Source organism: Balearica regulorum, chromosome 1 (assembly GCF_011004875.1).
Source record: "Balearica regulorum gibbericeps isolate bBalReg1 chromosome 1, bBalReg1.pri, whole genome shotgun sequence".
NCBI lineage: Eukaryota > Metazoa > Chordata > Aves > Gruiformes > Gruidae > Balearica > Balearica regulorum.
Window position 1 is genome coordinate 60,488,636 of NC_046184.1, and position 23,109 is coordinate 60,511,744.

The 23,109-nt window shown below is 39.2% G+C and overlaps 1 protein-coding gene across 1 annotated transcript in view; it reads right to left on the reverse strand.

Moving 5' to 3' along the window:
- Positions 1–23,109, reverse strand: part of RFX4 (regulatory factor X4) — a 96,898-nt gene that overhangs the window by 51,356 nt on the left and 22,433 nt on the right. Inside the window, exons 3-4 of the mRNA XM_075742884.1 lie at positions 17,045–17,105; positions 11,367–11,490 (exon numbers count right to left, since the gene is read on the reverse strand). Coding sequence (XP_075598999.1) covers positions 11,367–11,490; positions 17,045–17,105 — 185 coding nt within the window. The remainder of the gene's footprint in view (positions 1–11,366; positions 11,491–17,044; positions 17,106–23,109) is intronic.

Consider the following 23,109-nt stretch of genomic DNA (forward strand, 5'->3'; position numbering starts at 1 on the left):
AATAGAGGAAACTCTGTTTTTGAGAGTTTTGGAGGGCACAGTTCTTTAAAGACCTTCACAATCCTGGTGTTAAACACTCCTTTTTCTAAAAAGATGCCACCCTGAAAAGATTTTGGTATTTGACAGGGGCACCACTTCTGAGGGAAGACTCACTGTTGCATTTGTACAGATAGCTCGTAATCAATTTATCCTCTATGGCAAAGAAGTGCATCTCAGAAACAGCAAGGTATCAGCAAGAATCTGGACTCTAGTCTATCAGCACAGATTAAAAGAACATTGCTACAGTGAAACAAAGCTTCTTTAGCACCAGATGCATTTAAGGAAATGGATTAATTAATGTAGATTGTGCCTTCAGTAGTCAGAGCCTCTGTCAACCAGGCTAGTCATGGTGAAGAAGCTCTGCTGCAGTTGCTGGAAAGGCAGCACTCAGCATCTCACAGGATCGAACCTGATTCTCAGTGTGATCTGCAGTAGGAGGAAAATTCTTCTGGCAGAACAGCCATGCAAGAAAGACCACAGTAAGCCTTGAAGATTCACTTGCAAAAGGGACTTTCTTCCTTTTTTAAATTTATAATCTCTTTTAATTGTGTTTATATAGACTGCTAAATGTTTCCTCTTTCGGGGGGAGATCAACTAATATTAAAGGAAAACAGGCATACAAGATGGAATATAACTGCTCAATCAGAACAACACATCAATTAAAATTGATTAAATAATATCGATTTTTTTTTCTTCCTGAGCTATTTTGCCATTGTGATAAATATTTAATCCTGATTGATGACTGAAAGCTCTAGAACACATACTTGGATCAAAAGGTGCTATATAAATAAAGACATTGCATTGTCACATATTTGACCATTTCTTCAGTAATATTTTCTTCAGCAAATGTACAATCAGCTTCTCTTTGTATCATGTAAAAATTGACCTGCGTTGGTTTCCAAGAGCTTTGCACAACGTGGCTGATGTCAAAAACGCAGCATAGACTCAGAGTCGCTAGGTTGTTCAGCTTTAATTTCTGGAGCAAAACTTCAGCAAACAGTAAAACACTTTTGTGGAGCTGTGAAAGTTCAGCCTAGCTGTTTGATAAATGAGCAGACAGGCAAGCAGCCCTTCTTTCTTTTTTTGTATGGATTCAATGAAGCCTGCCTAAAGAACACCACATGCTGTTCCAGCTACTGATCTAACATTCCGCAACATCTCAGCCTTCCAAATTCCCTTTAATTACACATTAATCCCACCCCTCTCTCTTTCATTTTCTGCAGACAGGGTTGGGGGCTCCACAAGGCTGTGGGAAAAAAGGCAGTGTTGAAGAACTACTTTCTGAGGGTAGTTTTGGGGGGTTAAGGGATTTTTTAATTTGATTTTTTTATCATTCAGAAAATACCATTCCTCTCCAAAAGTTGATTTTACAGCAGTAGACTCAAAAGAAAATCTTAATAGTAGGGATAATTTTATCCTATTTTTTTTCTTTTGGAACAACATGAACCCATATTACTTTCAAAGTCTTTCTAGTAGTGATGAAGTGTTACAATGCACACTGTAAATGCTACTTTATGAACCATATGCTGTGGGAGTTCCTGGGATTTAAATAAATCAGCCAATTTCTACATACCAGGGCAGAGGTGATCAGGAAAAGAGAAGAAAAATGGAGTGGTGGATCAGAAGATCCCTTCTTCTTTTCTTTGTTTGTTTCTTTTTTAAATCCAGCACATTTTAAACAATGAGACACACCTTTCAGAATACAGCTGAAAAGTATGCATCACTTAAAATATTCTTTACTAACAGCATACAAAAAAAAAAGGAATAATCTAGCAAAACTTTGAAAAAAGTCAGGACTTTTTGATCTAATGCTGCATATGTAAAATATGTATAATATGGCATACTTGTGTTTGGGTGCTTGTACACATGAGCATGGGTATTTGTGATTGGAATAAAAGAAGTCAAGTACTAAATGAACTAGCTGTTCATATAAATGTTTATATTCAGCTATGTTTATGTGAATCCCTATGCAATGATTATTGCCAAAGGCAGTGAGATTTCCCTGAAAGGGGAGAGGAAGCCAGATGAGGCAGGACAAAGTAAAACAATGGAAAAAGCAGAGGGTCCAAAATGTTGATTAAATTATACTTTCAGCCTGAAAAGTCACTCTATAAAATACATCATTGTTGTGTTTCATGTTTATTAACTTTTAAGGACCTACAGAGAAAATGAGATAATTTTACAGTTGGGTGGGGAGGGAAGGGGGTTCCTAGTTGTCAGACATGAAAATTCAGGTTCAGATCTGAAAACCAAGTTGGATCATTTTCCTTCCATCACTGCAGTGGGGTTGTGCAAGCAAACGAATCAAGACCAGACCATGCAGTTTGAGCTGCTTTCTGAATGGAGCCCAGTCCCCGTTATCACAGCAGCACTGGCTTCTCAACAGAAGCAGTGGTAAAAAACATCTCATGGGTGGTATCCAAGGGAATTTTGGAGCGAAAGGGCCTTTTACAATTGTCCTTCAATGGAATTGAAGTTTCATCTCATACTTCTCCAAAGTATGGATGCTGCCCTATGAGATCTGCTGAGTAAAAAGGTACAGGTTTTACATTTTCCAAGTAAAATTTCACCTAAATTATGTGGCAGTTTTGACTGTTAGGCATTATTTTATGCTACTTGGCTTTTTGGTTTTGAGACAGATGTAGACCAGCAGTTTCACATGCAGATAATTTTTCCTACTGTATTAGTCTCAGAAACCAATGCTCCTTCAATTTCTTATTAAACTTCGGTTGCATTCTCCATCTCTTTCCTCTGTGCCCTGCTCAAGACCTGATCTTGCCTTCTGCCTGTAGATGATCTTGCATGCCTTTTTTGATTAAAAATTAAGAACTGCCTTATCTTTTTGTAAGTCTATGGTTCTTTTGGCAGTTACCTACTGTATACATAAAAGCCAGATAGAAGTCATGACATTATAAAACAACATATATATATATAGTTTACACCTTTTCAGAGGTCTAGTATATCCAGGTCAGCATTTGTTTAACCCTTTTGCAGACAATCCTGATACATGCTTTTAGGAATAACTGTGCAGGTAGAACATAAGGGGACCTTTTTCTTTCTGACAGGCAGTAACCTTTTTACTCCAAACGTATGGGGCAGCCAAAGTGAATGCAGGAAAAGAAGAGTCTTCTCACATTGTTCTCTCACACAGATTACAATGCTGGTAGTACAGCATTCAACATATATTGCACAGATCTTGGAGCTAACAGGATTTATCTTGTTTAGGCTCTTTAAACCTAGTAGAGGTGTCTGAATAAACTTGAATTCAATATCTAATTACTTGTATTCTTAATACAATAGAGTAAAAATTAAATAAGCAACTTAAGCATCCATGCAAAACAGAGACAGCTTTATGAGCAACAACTAGACAAATGCACTTCCTCTGTAAAGGGCTATATTGTAGTCTGCACAAACTATTAACCTTAGACGTGGCTAACTGCAGGAGTTGTTCTGTTACCCGCAAACGGCTGCAAAGGTGCATTCCTTTATCCTGATTACTGCCGGCTGTAATTTCTGCCACTGCATCTCTCCTCACATCTCTCACATCTCTCCTCACATCTCCAACAACTTCTGAAGTAATTTTTTCCTCCCTGTGTCAAAACATTAAATTTTGCTCTAGGGGCAACAGGCAGAGGATGACTTTTAGAAGTCTTTTCCCTGGAATAATTTAAATTGCTGCTTTTCAAAAGGCATGTTCATTTTGTTAGTGCATCTGATCTAGAGGGATATTATTCTTCATGACTCTTGTTCCTTTCTGTTTGAAATCATTCTAGCTGTGCTTCTAGAACTTCCCAGAATAATGAAGTAAAGTCAAATTAACTTGCAGTCCGGCATTTGTACTCTGCCAGAATGAGAAACAGATTTCAGACTTCAGGCTCTGGAGCTCTGTGAGGTTCTAGAGAGATCCTAAATCCAGAGGAATAAATTCTCTTTCCTCTTCATAACAGGGCCTGGCTCTGTTTATCTCAACTCAAGTTTCAAGTGCCATATCTAGAGGGCATGCTTTGCTTTTATGAAGTCAGGTAGAGAAGATGTGTGTTAATTTACCAAATTCTATTGTAGTGCTTCAGTCTTAAACTTCTTTGCCACGGCAGCAGGAAAGAAACCAGTGATGCCAAATATAACTATACTCCCACACAACTATGCTTTCCTTATTCCCACCGCTGTGAAACACAAACACCACTGACATCCTCAATCTTATATGAGCAGTGTAGGATTTTTAGGCTTATGCATCTGTGGCCTGGTACTGATCCCACTGGATCATTCTGGGGTTTCCCCACCTGCTTCAGTGCTTTTGAAAATCCTGCCCTGAGACAATCTGTTATTATTAGCACTTGTGCTAACAGGTACCTTTTGGCTCAAAGGTGGATTGGGGCTGGTTTAACAACACATTACCCTGAGGAAAAGGTCAGGAAAGCTTTGCCCCAAAACATCCACTGATAGGAAAGAGCATAATCAAATTATTCCATTACAAAATATCATTCCTGTCCCCCAAATCCACCAAACTGTGCAAAGAAAAGGTGTGACTGTGTCTATATCCTTCCTACTCCTTGCTTGCTTACTTGCATGGCCCAGGAGAGAAGACTGTAGTGTACGGGTCCAGCATTCTTGGCCCCAGATCTGTTGTCTGTTTAGATTCAATCACTTTCCCATTTCTCTCCACTCACTTTCATAATTCTGTGGAACAGGGCATGGTCTAGCTGTAAGATAAGATCTCAACTGATACCGCAAAGCAAGTCACAGAAGCCTGCTGGCACATTCTTTAATGCCTCTGCCCAATCCTGCCTGCTGCAGAGATTAGACACCATGAGGAACTCCAAGTGAACTGGGCCCTTTAGTGAAGCTTGTGAGACCTCTCCTCAAATTCATCTATGTACAATAATATCCTCCTTCAGCAGGTCCACTGGCCAGATGGAATTCAGCCTAAGGCATGATCAAACAGATTACTGCATCCCAACAAAGCTGCAAACATTGAATGCTCTGACTCAGATGCTTAGCTGAGCTGCAGCCACTTTCAGTGCTGACTTGCTGAAGCCAAGCAGATCTAAAACCCTGCCCAACTCCCCCTGCTCTGTACTAATGCCAGCATGCTTACTGCCATCACCCAGCATATCTGTGGGAAAAGGCTGAGCGCCAGCATCCCTGCACTCTGGCAGACCCTGTGCTGTAAGAACAGCCTCTGGGACGTGTTGACAAGGCATGAGGTAAAGCAGCCCAGAGGCCGCTCTACTTCACGCAGTAGACCTAACTAGAAACCAGATGCTTGAGAAGTGGCAAAGCCAGTAAAAATCTCTTTGCTAAAGGGCAAATCTTTGGGAAAAGGAAAGGCACGCCAAAGAAACGGAGGTGTCCTTGCTGGTTTTCTTACTCCCCAAGCTCAAGGAGAAAAAGGCAACAGTCAGCAACCTGCAATAATATAAGGGATCTGTGAAGCAGGGCCACAGGTGCAAAGGCCTTTCCAACTACACTTTAGGATCTCCATTTCCCAAACCTATATGATCGCTTACTTCTATGGTACTTGTGTTGTTATGGCCTCCTCAGAGGAACTTGACGTAGAAGATTCTGCATTGGGAAGAAAAGTCCTACTGGTGTTAACTGTCCTTTGGTCAGAAAGCTTAGCTGTTAAAAAGGGATGAAGGAAAAGCAGGGACTGTTCAGATAGCACCGCAGACTGACATGGTCCCTCAATGTGATAACAGAAACCACATCTTCAGCTTTAGATTGATCTTTCCCCAGTTCTATTTTTCTTTTCTATATTGACTAGAAAAAAAGTCTAATAAAAACCCGTTCCATATGTAGTAACTATTCGTAATAAAGCAAGTACTGGTTTAGTCTATCAGAAGAGAGGACTAAGTAAATTTGGCTTTGCTGTACCACTTACTATTGAGGCTATTTAGGAGCAAACTGAGATTGCAGGAAAGTAAAAAAAACCAAACAAACCAACTAACGAAAAAAAACCCACTTCAGGAGAAGTATCTCCTTATGCACAGCAGGCAATTCCAGCCAGATGTGCACATTTCAACAAAAGACAAAACAGAATGCAATCACATCACAATGTCATTATCAAAGAGGTTTCAACAAGGTACTTGTCTGTCCATTTTAAATGTCAAATATATATAGTATGATAGCACAAAACTGTAAATCCTATTTATGCTAATCATGCTTGGAGGAACAGTCCTGCTGGCAAAACTTCTGGGCAGAGACAGTACCTAGTGATAAAAGAGGACTCTGGCTGGTACAGCTTGTACCTCCCTAGGGCAAAGCAAACTATTGGGAAAAAAAACCAACCACCACTTTTCTGCTGGTATAACTGTGCCTCAGCCCATTTTTTAGAAATGGGGTGGAAATATTGGTCAAAAATGTGAGAGATCTCTTTCTTAACCAATATTACAAATCTATTGTGGACTTTACCCTTCTTTATTTACTGAAATAAATGTATTGGAATCTAATTTTCACTAACAGCAAAGCTACTCAGGGAGCAATAAAGAGGCTCTAAAATTCATGTGAGTATGTATCCATGTTAAACCTCTTTATGCTGCCAGAGTGTTGTAAAGGGACCTCAGGCTGGGGGAGAGCCACCCTGCAGCGTCAGTATCCTTTGCTTTCCTTTTCAAATATGAATTTACTATTGCTTGTGAAAAGACATGCCAGGAAAGCACCAAAAGGAAAAAAAAAAAACGAAAAACAAAAGAGGAAAGTATTTAACCTGCAGGGGGCATATGGGAGTTGTGGGAAGAACACTTCAGGAGGATGCAAGAGGTTGCACCACGAGAAACTAAGTGTTCTGTATGACAGATATGGCAGGGTCCGGGAGGTGACTTATTACTGTGCAGTAAATTTAAAGCAGTGAACTGAGGACATGGAGGATAGGCAAAACCGGTGAGGAGGAGGAAGGTAACATCTTCAAGAGGCTTGATTAAGAAAGTAAGGTTCTCAAAAGAAACAAAGGGTCTCAAAAGAAACAAAGAACAAAAAGGAGTGTTGGCTGAGGAAATAAAAGTGAAAGAGAAGCTCAAAGACCTGCCAACCCAGCTGAACAGCTGGGTGACATGCTACAACTAGGAGAGAACCAATGAGCCTTATGGAACCCATCCACATGCAACAGCTACTAACGGGCTTGGAAATGCTCAGAACATTCCTGCTTTTTAAGTAACTGATTTGATTCAGTCAGGGCCCCAGTTCAGAATGATTTAATGTTTGCAACTAAACTCTGTGAGAATAATGAGTCAGAGCCTTCAACTACCATAATTCCTAGCTCTATTAATTATCACTGGCATTTTATGCTCAGAAAAAATTCTACGTCTGCTCAGCCCTCCCTGCTGCAGGCAGCAGCAGAAATTCCAATTGGAAACACCTTCAACGGCTCTCAAAGTCCACAGGGTCCCAGAGCAGAGCTCGAGGCATTTGCAGTACAGGGCTGAGGGGCACAAGGTTGCCATCTTTTTAAGTGACCTCAGCAACTGGGCTTTCACTCCTTCTGCCTGAAGACTAATTCACAGTCTAAACATGTTCACTGTGAGAAAGCTTTTTCTCATACGCAACATTTTGCTGTTAATAACTCAGTGACTTGCCTGCCCTTCCTCACTGTACTTGCCTGTCTTCTCACTAGTTACATGGAACAGTTTTATTTATTCTGCTTCACTTTGGGGTGAAATCATGATCCCGTTGAATATAATATGTTTTGCTGCCTACAGTAAGAGCCAAAGTTTAACACTGGAGTCTCCACTTGCTGATGCTGAGCTGTAACCAGCAAACACAGGACCCTCCCTGATCACTGTTTAGTTAAAGTATATGGGTAAAAGAGTGCTTGGTCCTGTCTTTTGCAGGCAAGAAAAAGCTTTGTAATGGCAGGCTAGGTAGTGTAGCTATTAGCAGATTGGCAAATGCTAGCATAGAAAGAACTGCCTGTAGTTTTCACATATTAATTGTGTCAGAAAGCACTAAAATCTTGGCTAACATATTAAAGCTACAGCTCCCTTTGTCATCTAAGAATATCACATTAACAACCATATTAGAGTCTTCCTTATTCTATATGTACTTTATCTGGTTTAGGAGTATAGGTTGCTTTTTTTAAAGGTGTTTGTTTATACAGTAATTCTGTTATTTCCCCTTCTTGTTACTTTTGTTGCTATTGGCCTGGTTTCCTCAGGAAACAGTCTGAGATATTACTGTTTCTCTGTTAATCTCTCCACACCCCTCAAACCAATTTTTGTTTTGCTAATCCAATATTACCAAATGCCTAAGGTCCAGTCCATGTCCTAGAAGTTTAACAGAAGACATTGGCTGCATAGTTGGGAGAGTATATTGATGTTAATGCTGAGGACAAGACAGAGAGGAAAGCTTAGCCTTTAGTTGAGCCGTTTGGCACTGCCTGACTGGACAACAATGAGTATGAAGCAACCAGTCAACACTTCTATTGCTCTGAACCAGCCACCCCATGTGCTGCTTCTTGCCCAGCTGTCAGCATGGGAGGAGGAGAAAAAAAGGTACAGGCAAACGGACAGACAGACTTGAGGGAATCTAAAAATAATGTAGAAAGAAGGTGCAGCAAATGAGAGAAAACTCAAAGAAGCAAGACTTTGATGTAGTGACCGGGACCTGGAAGTAATTGAAAGTGCTGGAGGGAAACATGGAGATGTAAGATTTAGGTAAGGCTCTGGATTTAGGGAACATAGGAGATGGTAGGAGACAAGGTCTATTAGTTCATCTGTTCATGAACAGCTTGTCTGTTCTCCCTTCCATGCTCTGTTGTGGATATACCTGACTTACATCAGGCTTAAGAAGTACACATGGGCTGAAGTGTTGTCTACCAAACCTTAATCTGGAGAGATCACTTTCAGGCAAATTTCACATGTCTCCAGTGGTATCTTTAAAAGTGAAATCAACACTGTTCTGTTAATTGAGATGTAACTGAGTATGTAACAATACATTAGGATGTTACTTATTGCAGATTGGTTTAATGTGAACTCCATGTCTCTTTCTAAAAACTACCAGTCTGTTAAAGAAAAGCCTAAATGTTTAACATTGCCCACAGAGCTAAAGTTCAAAGATGAATCATAAATTCAATGTGGTCTATTGAAAGGCGAACTGTCTACAATTTCACAGAACAACTAACTCCTTTCTCTGGAGGAGATGACAGCTGCAGGGCTCTTGATGATTCCCAATGAGGACAAACATGTCTGGGCTCTCTGTTTCAGCAGCTAAGTGCGGAAGCCCTCAAATAGCACCTATTTCATTGCACTGCCTCCAAGGCATTTATGCAACACACATTGCCAATACCATATTTAAGTCACGTGATAACAACTCTTTTGGCTAAAACTTCAACCGTATACCTGCTCCTAAGGAGAAGCTGACTGCAAATCATTGATTGAGTGAAGTGGGTGTCTGCCTTGCAGATCTTCATGACTACATTTTCTTAGCAATAACAGATTGGAAAGAATCCCTGAGGTCTGCTCCGGGTTTTGCAGATGCAGAAGCTTGTTTCACTTCAATATTTGTGCCAGTGTTGCCTGAGGTTCCTGGACATACCTGTGCAGAAGCCTCGGTTCCCAGATCCAAAAGTAATGGCCACATGAAGCATTAGTTTGAGACAGTACTAGGATGATTCTGTATGGCTTCCTCTCCACAAAGAGGGAAAACAAATTTCATGCATCACTGCTTCAGAATTTTATCGCAACCAAGTAGAAAACACTTGGAACACAGCACATGAGAAACACATTGGAATGCCATGATTTTTGGGTGGAAGGCACTGTACCTGTCCTGCTAGGTTAAGGTACTCCTTCTGATAAACAGATATATGCGTATGAGGGACAGGAGAGAAGGAAGATGGGGTAATATGCAGTGTAACAAGACTGCCACATACTGAAAATTGGTGCAGTCCATAGTAAATGTATGTTCTGATGAAATAATTTCAGAATATTTACACCTTACAATTTACAGAAGTTTTTAGCAGCAGCAAAAGTAGCATAGTGTAAATTTTACCCGCATTCCAAATGTGTTAGCCTGCATGAAATCTGTTTCTTGTTCTCACTATTCCTAAATTACACGTTGACACTATACTTACCACTTGGTAGCAATAATACGTACAATGAACAATTTCATCCACATTTATGCAGTGTATTTAACACAGAATCAGCTGAGCTATGCAGGTCTTTAAGACACAACATAGTCATGTTATAACATGGTACATTTTACTCGCCTTGCTAAACTGCCTACATAAAGATGCACTATAGAAAATGACACCTCATTAAATACATTCTTCTCCTTCACCTACTCTTTACACAGGCACTTACCCCTAGGAACAAATTTCCTTGTTTGAATACCCAGCACTTCTATAGAACAAATGTTGTAAACACTAGAAGAGAATAGCTTGTAGGACAATCGGCTTCAGATTCATGCTTGCAAGCATTTCAAAAACAGTGACAAACTCTACACTTTGTTTTTTTCACAGGCTACAAGTTTTAAAGGCCTGTGACACATTCTGTAGTAAAATTTCAGTTTTTAAAAAAAAATTAAAAATATAAAAATATCATCCTATTTTTCACTGAGAGGAAAACATGACTGACAACCAAATCCAAAATAAGAACTTTATGTAATGTCTAGCTAGCCATTAACATCTGCTGGTGATGTATCGCATAAGAGCTTTACTGCTCACATCTGGACAATGCACAGATGCATCTCCATTGTGAGTCTAGAGATAACCACAGTGGTTCTTCCTAGAGCTGGACTGGAAAGCTGAAGCACAAGGAATCACAGTGCAAATATAACTTGGCAGCCTGTATCTGCAGTGCCACAGAAATGCTGTTAGATGCTTTCTGACTTTCATATATGGAGGTATGTACTCCACTATGTAGATTTGCCAGTGTGGGCTTATATTATTAATTCAGGGATCTCCATACCATGCTTACAAGAATGGCATAGACAGGCCTTAGAATTAAATGATTGCTATTTTAGCCTTCTATTTAAAAAAAAAAAAACAACAAACATATGTTTGTTAAAGCAGTGCACATCACAACACAGATGTGTTTACACTGGCTTGTATTTGACTTCCAAGCTGCCAATATTGTATACCATGTCACTGTCAGCTAGTCTGTGGCCTGAAGTCATAAAAAAATTTAGTGCATTCTGGAGCTGAGTCATGATTAGAAATTATTCCCACCTTCTAAATACTTAAAATCTTAGCCTTTGTCCAATAACTTGAATACATTAGAGATTCCATTCATAGACCTCTATCTCTAATGGTAAATGATGATTTAATTCTTTTCAGTAATCCAAACTCACCTGAACCAGGCAAGAGCTCAAGGCATCTTACTGCTGTTTCGACTCACCTTCCCAAAGCTGGCAGCATTAACAGGTTGCGTGTCATTTTTCTCACAGAAGTCCAAGTAATGCATGTAGAGTGCACTTCGAGGAATGCAAACACCTTCTGCAATCTCATAGTTCTCCTCCAGCCTTAAAAAGCAAATATCAAACAGAGAGAACTGCAAGTATGTTGGATGTCCTGTATGGTAAACAGTATGCAAAACTGCATCTTTAAGACCAAACATTCTGGCTTCTGCTCGTCTACTAAGTTTTCTCTGCTTTGTTCCTAAGTGCTCCTTCCAATTCACTTCCATAATGCTCACTTGCTTCATTTGGTTCATGCTTGCTATCAAAAACATAGGCTGTGAGTTCTCATGCAAGTAGAAATTAACACAAAGGGAAATTGGGTTTTTACCATGCTCCAAAGGTGCTATTTTTAGGAAAATATATACTAGTAATCTGTTATACCCTAAAAGCATCCTGCAGTAAACAAATACATGTACAACTATGAAACAAGAAACATTCACTGATGGGAAGCATTATCTCATTCTTTACAGGACTCTCTTCACTCCTGTCCAGCTGCAAAATTATGTACCTTGAAGAAGCATATGTGCAAGTTATTTGCAAATACTCAAGAGTGTGCACAAAATCAAATCTGTATAATGTTTTCTTGCTATTGCTTATGGACAAAGTGAAAAAAGAGTCCATGATCTGAATACAATGCCAAATAAAATAGTGAAATGCCATCCTCCTCTGCCCCATAGAAACTATTATTCATTTACACATGCAAACACACAACTATAAAATTTTAAATTATGCATCAAATATATGAATGGGCATATGCCTCATCTTTAAAATCGGAAACTAGGCTCATTCAAAATCTATAGATTAAAGAAATATTCCTTTGAAATTACATTTTTAAGATTGCTGATCCAACAAAGTTTAAGAGGTGTTTACATACACACTTAACCTTAAAACAGAATTAATTTTGTCATCCATGGTGTCACTCACATGCATATAGTTACACGTGTGCTTGTCTGCCTTGCTGACTAGAAGAAGGTAGGTGCAACTTCCTCTTCAATATATTAGAAAATTAATACATATTCTCAAAAAACTCCAATTGTACAGCAAATAACCCCCTGTCATTTGATAGCTGTAGAACACCTTCCAAATATCTAGTTTCTCTCCTTCATTGCCTTTTTCAGGACCTACCTACCTTCCATTTCAGTTATCGTGATCATTTGTGACTGCAAACTATTTTAATAAGATATCCGGCTAGATGAATGGAATCAGTTTGTATGGGCAACATCTATTCTTCCTTGGTTTCTACAGAAATATCATCACGGCATCTTTCCTCAAATTCATAGCGCTTTAACAAAACCTCCTTTCAAAACCTGGAGAGTTCGTTTGTATACTATAGCTGCTAATTGGAATGTCAGCTTCCGTGACCAAGACAGGACAGAAAGAAAAGCAGTTAATTATTTCTGTTCATATCTGATGAATTTTTCTCTCTTTCTCCTCTCTTTCACAGAGAGTCATTAGTCTGACACTGAACAATGCTCCATTATACCTGAACTTTTTTTTTTAATGATCAAAAAACCCATCTTGCTCCACTTCTTTTATTTTCCTGTCTTTTATTTAACAACTTTATCATATTTTGAATTCAGCTTCATTCCTCGGTATTATAGAAAGATAATGAACTCAATCTTCTACCTAACAAATCATTATCAGAAATAATATATATATATAACATTTTAAATGTCCTAATAAAGCCATGTGAAATCCAGTAGTTCACAATGAGACCTTTTGTACCACTACAGTATAGCAATAGAACCCCTAATCCTTCCACAGGAATGACAATTTTATGTGTCCCTATTACTGTTTCCCTCTTATAGTTATATACTTCTAGATTAAATGAGATTATTCTATAGCAGAGTCAGGTCTGTAGTGTTTTTACAGACTTGGTTTTAGATACAAAGGCAACAGAACAACTGCAATGTTACCATTGCTAATCCCATAAAGAATTCTAGAACAGATTAATTTTGATGCATTATAACAATTTCTGTGAAACTACTAATCTGGGGAGAATCCACTACCTAGCAGTAATTTACCTTTCTCTTTTATATTTCTTTTTACAAATGTTGCAAAAAATAGAATAGTTTTGTTGACTTTAGCTTCACAATACTGTTATTATTCGGAGCACCTACACTGTAAGCCACTAAACTGCATGGAATTAGGCTGCTCGTGCTTTGAATAACTGTGTTTAGAGACGTAGACACACAAATGCACACACACACACTAAACTGAGGTAAAATAAAGTTTCGCACTTTCAATTTGGTCAACCAGTTCACCAATAAAATAATCATGAACGTTTTAGAGCCAAGTGTTTAGCAAGCTCTAGCTTTACAGATAATAATGAGCACAGGAAGATGGGATAAGCACAGGATACGAGGTATTGGTATATTCATGCCTTGACAGTTAAATTCAGGCTGGTGCAGTTTCCCGAATTATGATGTATTTGGCAGTAATGCTACATTTAGCAGGCCTTTCACTTCATTTTGCGTCATCAACGAAACTAAACAAAAACATCATTCCTGTTTCCAGGAAAAGGATATTTTGGCCAGGCTGACAGTCATCCAGATATGCTTCTTGGCATCTTCAGCTACTTCCTCCTCCTCATTTATAGTGTTCAACGTACTTCACCTTGGGAGAGGCATAAGCATTAAGGACAGATCCCTATGGGATTGATACTTGCTCTTTTCAGTAAGATGCGAGACAAGGAGTAACTAATAAAGTTGATGGCAATATGAACCATGGGACAAAATTTATGTATTTCCCTTATGTCTTGCTTCACTTTCCCTACTACTTACTTCCCTTTTTTTTTTTTTTTTTCTTTCTCCTGGCATTTCCTCTGTTTCTGTTCTCCAACACTCCATTGCCTTCATTAGCTGTAAATGATAGTAGCATCTAACAATAAAAACATGACCAGCTTTAACTTGGCAGACACCAGATGCTGCAGACAGTTGTGGTGCTTCCATTTGCCAGAATAAGGCAAGTTTGGTACTGTATCCTGAAATCTGGTCAATAATTTACTCCACCACTTCCACCTCTTGAATCTGGCCCAGAGATTGCTGTAAGAGGGTGGGATACATTCTTAACCAAAGTATATTCAGGTAAATCTAGTCTTTTGTCTTTCTTCACTGTGCAAAAACTTGATCTGAGGCCTAAGCAGGCAAAACTGTTAAACATGTAAAGCTAAACCTACAGGAAGCACTCAATGCAGCATTTGTACAGCGCTGCCCACAATAGTTTACCGACCCATGGGGTGCTATGTGTTACTGAAGTACAAATAACCTGATGCTAATGTGTCTGGTATTGCAGAACAGTGGAAACTCAACATCTTCACAAAAAGCAAGCTTACTACTGTGACCATAACCATTGAGCTTGTAATTTTATTTAGTGTGTCAAACCCAGTAGCACAGTTTCCTCAGGAAATACCAATTCAAAACTGCAGTACATCATAGGCTGAAAAGCATATGGAAACCACCAGAAACTGTTCTATGGTATGGTTACTAAGCTGGGAAATTTTTACCTACAAGTCTATTAATAAATGAGCCAATTGTATAATTCAGTTTGACACTAGCTCAAGAAATTAAACTTGAAAACTTCTTTCCTTTCTGTTCCCTCATGTATTTTTGGGTGACGAATGGAGGAAATTGCAGATGCTCCAACAGACTCAAAGAGGAGAATGTCTGACCTACCTAAACGTGTAAGAAACATAACGCAACAGACAGGTAGTAAGCCAGTACACTAGCAAGGGGGAAGGGAAGATGATGTAAGCAGCCTTTTCAGAATCAAAATTCTAGGATTCTATTGCAAACACTGCTGAATGGGCATTAGCGTGCACACTGCATTCCAGCAGGGCTCAATATCCCAGGAGTTTAGGGATTTACTAACCTTTATGACCAAGGAAGCTTGAAAGCATTTGGCAAAAGATTGTTTACAGTATTTGCATGTTTTCTGTTGGGAACAGTATCATTGGCATGTTCTAATTAACTCTGACTTCTTGGCTACTACGTTATTTGCTCCTGTGGCAAAAGACTCTTAACTGACTCTACTGCAAAAAAACCACTGTTCTGAATTTGGGACTGGTAAGCCCTGCCTGCTTTTTTGTTTTAGCTAGATAGTTCCTTGTTATCCTATTTGAACTGTGTTGAAGTCGTATGGGTGAATAATGGAAAATAATAAAATACGTCTATGACATTTCACTATTATTTAAATAATTTTCTCTCCGTCTGTAGTCACTCCCTTTTTTAATTCACTTTTCTTGAACTTCCAAAAAACAGCACTTTTGTGGTCCAAATAGGTACAAAGAAGCAATAGTTCAGAGCTAACCTTTACTTATATTTGCCCATCTCATTATTTGCACTGGAAGTGTCTGCAAGTCTCTTCAAGGCAGAACACTGACTACTTGAGAAACCTCAAGTTCTCAATCAACCCACATGTCTTGGGGTTTTTTAATCCAAAATTTAACTGATCAACAAATATAAAAAAATATAAAATATAAAATAATATAAAAACTGATCAGCAAATATAGATTAAATAAACCAAATATCATTATGCGTATTTCACAGAATTTCACAGGCCAAGAAAAAGTAAAATTCACTGGATGAATTATTCTTTGCTGTTTGTTCAGTTAGATCTCCCAAGAGACTGACAGAAGCAGAAAAATAATTTTGCTAACCACCCCACTTTTTTTTTTTTTTTTTTTTTTTTTTGCCAATAATCTTATCTTTCCAACCAGAAAAATATGAGAAGTACTTACAGGTGAAGTAAAGGCCTTTCTTTAAAAGATTTAAAACAAGCTAAGGAGGATGAGTTTTCAGATATGCATGCTCTGAGGCTTCTCTGTAACAAAGCTCTGTTCTGCCAGATACAAGAAACCTCCTGAAAGATGTGTGGTCACTTACAATATTAAGAAAGCTAAACCAGAATTAAAAACATAAATTAAGAGAAAAGTCAACAAAAGTCTAAAAGATAACCTATAGAAAGGGATGTCAGAAGTATAAGTAATGTTACAGAACTTGCAGCCTAAAATACTGCTGTAAACCACAGTGAACAGCACTTGTTCATTTTTCATAGCACAGTAGACTAATTCACAAACTTTCCTCTCCCCATCCTCTCTTTCTCTCTTCCTAATTACCCTTCCTTCCCCCCCCCCCCCTAAATTTGCAAGGGGATTTTGGCAAATGAATCAAACCTCAAATTCTCTCCTTTCTGTTGTTGTCCTGTGCATTAAATTGCAGAGATCTCATTTCAGAAAAACAGTAACAGTGGGCTTCATCGTACACTGAAACAAATGGGAGTCTTGAAAAAAATCTCAGTTCTTGTTTTCTTTTTGTAATAAATGTAACAATGATGACAAACCACAAATCACCACCTAGCAAGGTGGCAAACAAATATGCCAAGCAGATCTTCTAAACTATATCAGAGGTTTCCTAACAAATCTCAGAGGTTCAAACAAATCTCAGAAGATTAAGACGTTTGTTGAGAAATGCTGTGCAGTAAACTGAGCAGATTAAATACATACAGGAAAAGTATCTTTAGAACCATATAAGATGTCCAAGACCTCTATTCTCTTCAGCTGGAAAAAGTATAAGAAAAAACCGCTAACAGGTTTTCTTGATTTTTAAAGGAATCTTACCATTGCAGTGTAGCTGGAGTTGAGTGTGGTTTTGATGCTCTATTATTTTCTTTTTCCTCATCTGTTAAGAAACAAACAAAAAAACATGTTATTTTAGTGGGAATTGCTCATGCATTTATGAATTGGTAAGGAATTATCTGATGAAAAAAAGTTCTCAAGTGCCAAAGCTTTCTCAAAATATTGGCTAAATTGTGGAAATGTAAATAATTGTGTTCCCTAAGCTAGCATCTGAAGATACTGTTTAAGGCAATAACCCTTGCAAACATCGCTGATAGCAGGAACAGAATGGTGCATAGGAATAATGGCATTGGAAAGGATAAATTTATATATATAAAAAAAAACCCAACAAAAAACCCAACCAAATCTCAGACCTCTAGCAGCGTGTCAGAACATAAAACCACTTTCACCTGCTATAAGGGAACAGTTGCCTTACCCAAGTTTTATATTAGATGAGGCATTTAATCTAATGGGGTTCATCCACTGTTGTGATCCTAACATATGATAGGTACTAGATGTTTATAAATTTACAAAGATTAATTCTGAACAAGAAAAACCAAAATTAAAAACATCCTATAATATATTTTATTCCTTTTCAGATAATTTGTCTGATAATATTCCTGATTAACTGTTTCCAAGGTAACTCTCTGATTTGCCTTCTTTCCAAAAATTTGAATAAAATATGAATTAAAAAATATAATTAAAATAAAACTCTTAAAAATATTGGATTCTTCCTTGTTCACATTAGTTCTTTTGGAACAATTTTAAAGTATGTATAGAATAATTCCTATTAAATTGTCATTTGGGAAGCATATAAAACATTCCTAGGTGAAAGCTGGAGTGAAGCACAATCAGTGTCTCCAGAAGGGTATTCTTTGGGAAACATTGTTGTATCAAACACAGTTTGATATTTTAACAACTTTGTCCCTGATGAAAGCATTAAGTGTAGAAGGCTTTGCTACTTAAACAACGAAGTAAACCACAGCTCCTGTACACCACCCTGCAAGTTTCATTTCTTCATACAATTAACATTTAGAAGTTATTTAAGTGAGCCTTTAGGATGCTGAATCTGAAGGGAGCCGTGCTATCTCCCCTGAACATCGGATCCCTTTGGGAGGCATTTTGTACAGTCCCAAGAACCGACGCGCACAAATAAAACACCACTTTGGAAAACACTGTCTTCAGCCCTCATGCCACAATATTTCTTCCATTACATATAGGACAAGTTGTGTTCACCGAACATCCTTTAGCCTGCGAGACCGGTCCCCTGAATGTCAGGAAAATCCAGATTTACAGTTACCCGCAGACACTGTGCAGCCCCTCTTCTGCATCTGCATGACAATGGGCCTTTAATTATTGGACCGCACACTCCTTCCCTGCCTTTCAGGGGCCCGCTTTTATTCAGCGCATAGGACCAACATACACATTTCAAATCACTTTTAAATTGTGTTTTTCATTTGTTTTTCCTAAACAAACGGTCGGCACGCAACAAACCTTTGGCACGCAGGGCTTGAATGCTGAGCGGCTGTGGCTGCCGCGGGCCGCTGATGCTCAACAACAGCCTCAGGCCTCGCTGGCGGCAGGACAAACACCTTCTCCCTAGTGGGAGGCAGAGCCGTGCAGCACAGATTTAAATTACTGGATGGATAAAATAGTTGGGGCTGTCTCCTCTCACAACACCGACTGTTTTACCCTTATCCTTAACTGACAGCACAAACACTCTAAGAGCACACCTGACTCCAGCCTTTTCTGGGGAGGAAAGGCCAGCCATGTCTGCCCTGCTCTGAGGTGGGAAGAGCCATTTGGATTGGGATTCGTGGTTTTCCAGGTGACAGGGGATGAGGGAGCCCAGCTTGTGGGTGGGAGAGTGCCTGGTGGGAGGGTGAGCGAGCTGCTGCAGGGAAGGCCCTGTGGTCACCTTCAGACAGCCTGAGCAGAGCCTGGTCCAGTCTTGCATCCTGCTGTGGCTTCTGTCATCTCAGCCAGGGAAAAAATAGGCAGCGGGACTGAGAGGGAGTTATGGCAGCTCCCTGGGCTTGGGGCACAGAGGCTGCTGCAGCTTCCTTCACCCACAAGTAGGCTGGCCTAGCCTGCCAAGGCCCCGTGGGTGCCCAGCAGCTGGTGGCCTCCCAATGGTTCCTGAGGTAAAAGTGCAAGTGGACTAGTTATAAACAGTACATCTTGGCAAAGTGTTGCAGGGGTAAAGTGCTGACTGAGGGCAGGGGGTGGGTGTCCTCTGCTTTAGTAATGAAAATTACAGCTGGCAGTCACGGGGGTGCACAGGCCTTGCCAACAGGGACCTGTAACACAGGGCACTGCAGCGCCTTTCTATGGACAGAGGAGTCAGACCTTCCCTGCTGCAGGGAGGGAGACGCCACAGCAAGGTACAACCACCGAAGCTGCTGCCTTCAGGTAGCAGCAGCTTGTGGGGGCCCAGTCCTCCTCCTGTCTCCCACTGTCTTCTTTTTCAAATTAAGGTTATTGCTTCCCAGGTGAAAGTCATCCATTTTCTTAATCAGTATTTTCTCTGTCAGTGTCAAAGCCCGACATCCACTGGTTTAAGTTTGATATACAGTTGGTTTCTACCTCCCTGGAAATTGCTATGGGGGTGCAAATTGGAAAGGCTGAAAGCCATTGATCTAAATAATCCCTTGTCTAACTAAGATGCAGAAATCCTAAACTTCTGCCTATGAAGCCGAGGTACTACTCCTCACTCCTTAGAATAAAACTTTTGATTATCTTTCTTAAGTGGGCTAGTATTCAAAGGTCTGTTATTAGATGGCTTGTACCTGTGCTAGACTTAATTTTCCCCTGGGTATGTGGCACTTTATCAGACATCGAGCCAATATCTAAATTATACAATATTAGGGTCTCTACACTCATTCCATGCCTCCCCCAGCTGTTTTTCACTTGCATTAAGAGCGAGCACCTGTGAGCAGGTGCTTTACCTAACCTACCCTCAGACACATTACAAGCCAGCCATAATCAGCTCCTCCCATGTAAGGATTTGTTTTAACACCACAAACTAACAATAATATCATAAACTGCAATTTAAATCTCCCTCCTCAGTTATGTCTGCTTCCTGGGGATACTTCTTTAAGACTTTTCATCATTGTCCACTAACTGTCCCTTAAAACCAAGAATAATAATAACGGACTTTAAAGTTAATAAAAAGAATTCTTTAAGCACCATTTTCCATCAAAATATTACCATTGAACAATTGAATTTTCCGCAAAACTACATTTTTCACAGTTAGTACTTGTCTCCCCCCAAATCAAGTCTCTGTACAAGAAAACAGAACTTTTTGTCTTTTTGCCAACAGACCAGCTGTCAGCCAAAATGTTTCTCATTTCACCAGGTGTTGGCTAAAATATTTATTTTCAGAAAACTTTCACTTTTTTATGAAGTAGATGGAAAGAATTGCACATGGTATAGGAATGGAAGGGATCTAGAAATACAAACTTTCAGTATTACATATACTAGCACTTTATTCTACCTTGTATAGTTTAACAATATAATCTCATCAGATAATTGACTAGCAGAAAGTAATAAATATCCCTCTTCCTTGTATTTTAGTTGGTAGCAGGGCACTTAACGGCTTCCCTATTGAGCAGGGAATGTTTTGTGACCTTGACTCAGGTCTCATCCCAGATCTGTTTGTACAGCATGAAAGAGGTAAGGAATGCTGTTTTCCCTTACTTTTTGGCCTGTCATTTTATCAGTCCCCATTACAACAACAATGTAGATTAAAATGAACCCATCCCGTTTAAAATTCAATACTGACAATTCTTCTGTGAGAAACGCAAAAGGACTTGAAGTCACAAGGAAAAACCATGCTCCTGATGCACAGCTGCAGGTGTTCACATATATGGCAGCTGCATAGCACCCCAGGGAGAAACCCATTTGTGAGGAGCAGATCTGGTGTGTTCACTCCACTGCCAGTAGAAGGATTACCACATCCCAAGGAAAGGTATCTTCAGGGTACCCCGTTAGGTAGGAAACCTGGTACTCATCCCAAGCTGAAAGCAGGTAGTAGCTTAGACAGTTGCAATTAAAACTCTCAGCACGGAAGAGGCCTTCAAAGAGATTCAATACTGGGATAATCTATGTACTAGCAAAATAGTATTTCTTGGCTCCCAGAGATACCGGAGAAGGTTTTTCTTCCCAAACTCCATGGAAGTTTCTTTGCTAACCGCTCTGTCTTTCTCCTTTCAAAATTCTGTTTCAAAGCCACCAGAATAGAGTTCTGTCTGTACCTTGTGCGTATGGTTATGGCTTTTCCTTAACTCTCAGTAGTATCCTCTAAGTTCTGCTGCCTGGTTTTAGGTCCAGCTCAAGGAATTTCTTGCTTCTTGGAGCAAGAAGTATGCTCAGCACCTCTTTAAGCATGCTGCCTTAAACACAGTAAGTGGAACATCCACGAAGTGAAGACCCTGCATTAGTACACCTTTTTCTAAAATGTCTGTTTATCATAACTGGAGTTAAAGCTCTGCTTTCCTCTGTGGAGATAACAGAAGAGTTCTATACTTTCCAGTGCTGCCTGCATGTGTCTCCAAACTACTAAGGAGCTAGCATGTTATTAGTAGCTTTACATGGATAAAATCCTTCCCTTAGTTCAGGTAGCTCCACACCTTTCAGAAGAATAGCCTCTTTCTCTGTAGCCCTTGCAGTCCAGGTTCTGAATGTTCTCAAAGTTTTGAGATTTGCCGTTAGCTAAAATTACGTGATAGCAAGAAACTACCTTGTTTCTTACATGTAGCCATAAATAAGGCTCAGACTCATTAGCATGTATTCCATGCTTTTAAAACAGTGGGATTTTTTTAAAACCCTTTGACAAACATGGGAGCATAGTTCTAATTGAGTAGTTATGATCGGAAAAGAAAGAATTTTCTCCAAGGAAAGTTTCAGTGAAATCAAGTAGCTCTTTTTTAAACATTTTTTCAATAGAAGAAAAAAAAAAAAAAAGGTTTAGTTCAAACAAAAAAAGAAACTATTGGATAAATCTCCCATTTCAGCTAGTTTGAACACAGAATTTGAACACTGCCTTTAAAGTGCAAAAAGTAGTCTGAATCTTTTCTCTCACATGAATCATCTACAAATTCACATTTCTAAACATGCAGGAAAATTTGGACAAGCAATCCTTCCACTTCATCATGTAACGTCATGACTCCTTCCCCAGGGAACTGAACTTGAAACTTTCATAATCCTTGAATTGTGTTCTTCTAGACCCCTATTTCAATTTGGAGAATCTGGCTCAACACACAGTACACAGCAAGTGTTGTGGATTTGTGTTTGGGTTTTTTTTTAAAAAAACTTATTAGATATGAGCTTGTACCATTCCTTTTTTCTGTGGATCTTTTGACTAACATGTAGAGTGTGGAAGTGGTGGAAGGAAAAAATGTTTAAAAAACCTGAAAATTGAAATAAAATGTACCTAGAATTTTTATATTAGAGTGTAAAAGCTGTGTTTTGGGAGGGGTCATAAAACCTTCCAAGAATAAGAAGCGCCTCAAGAAGAAGAGAGACCATGGGAATCCGGAGCTGTGAGTCATTGCTTCCCTTCACAATGTAACACAAGTTCAAGAGGCCTGGAGGTATCTGGATGAGAACAGAAGATTGCAAAGGACTCCTGTGGCATGAAGTACGGTTCTGTAGCATACTCCTACTATAGAAAAGGAGATCAGCAAAACTATTACTCTTGTCCTAAAACCCTATGAACTCTAAAAACATCCAGGGGGAAAAAGAGTCACAAGAGCAAGCATGATACTGAGTAACAATGTTATCAGTTCACAGTGCAAAATCTTAGTGTCTTCACTGGACGCAAATCCAAAAAAAAAACCTCCTAAAAAACAACACCAAAGCCACATTTTCTCTGGTAGAGTCCAGCCAAAAGCTACGTAATCTATTTAGAGACAAAAAACTAAGTAAAAAGAAAGATGGATGATGCTTGCTTCTGACTGCAGATTAAAACTGGAGCTCCATTGACAACAACAATTTGACCACCATTCTGAAGAATTCAAATAGAATTACACTGGTTTTCTCAAAACATTTTGCCTCCTGCTGTTTGT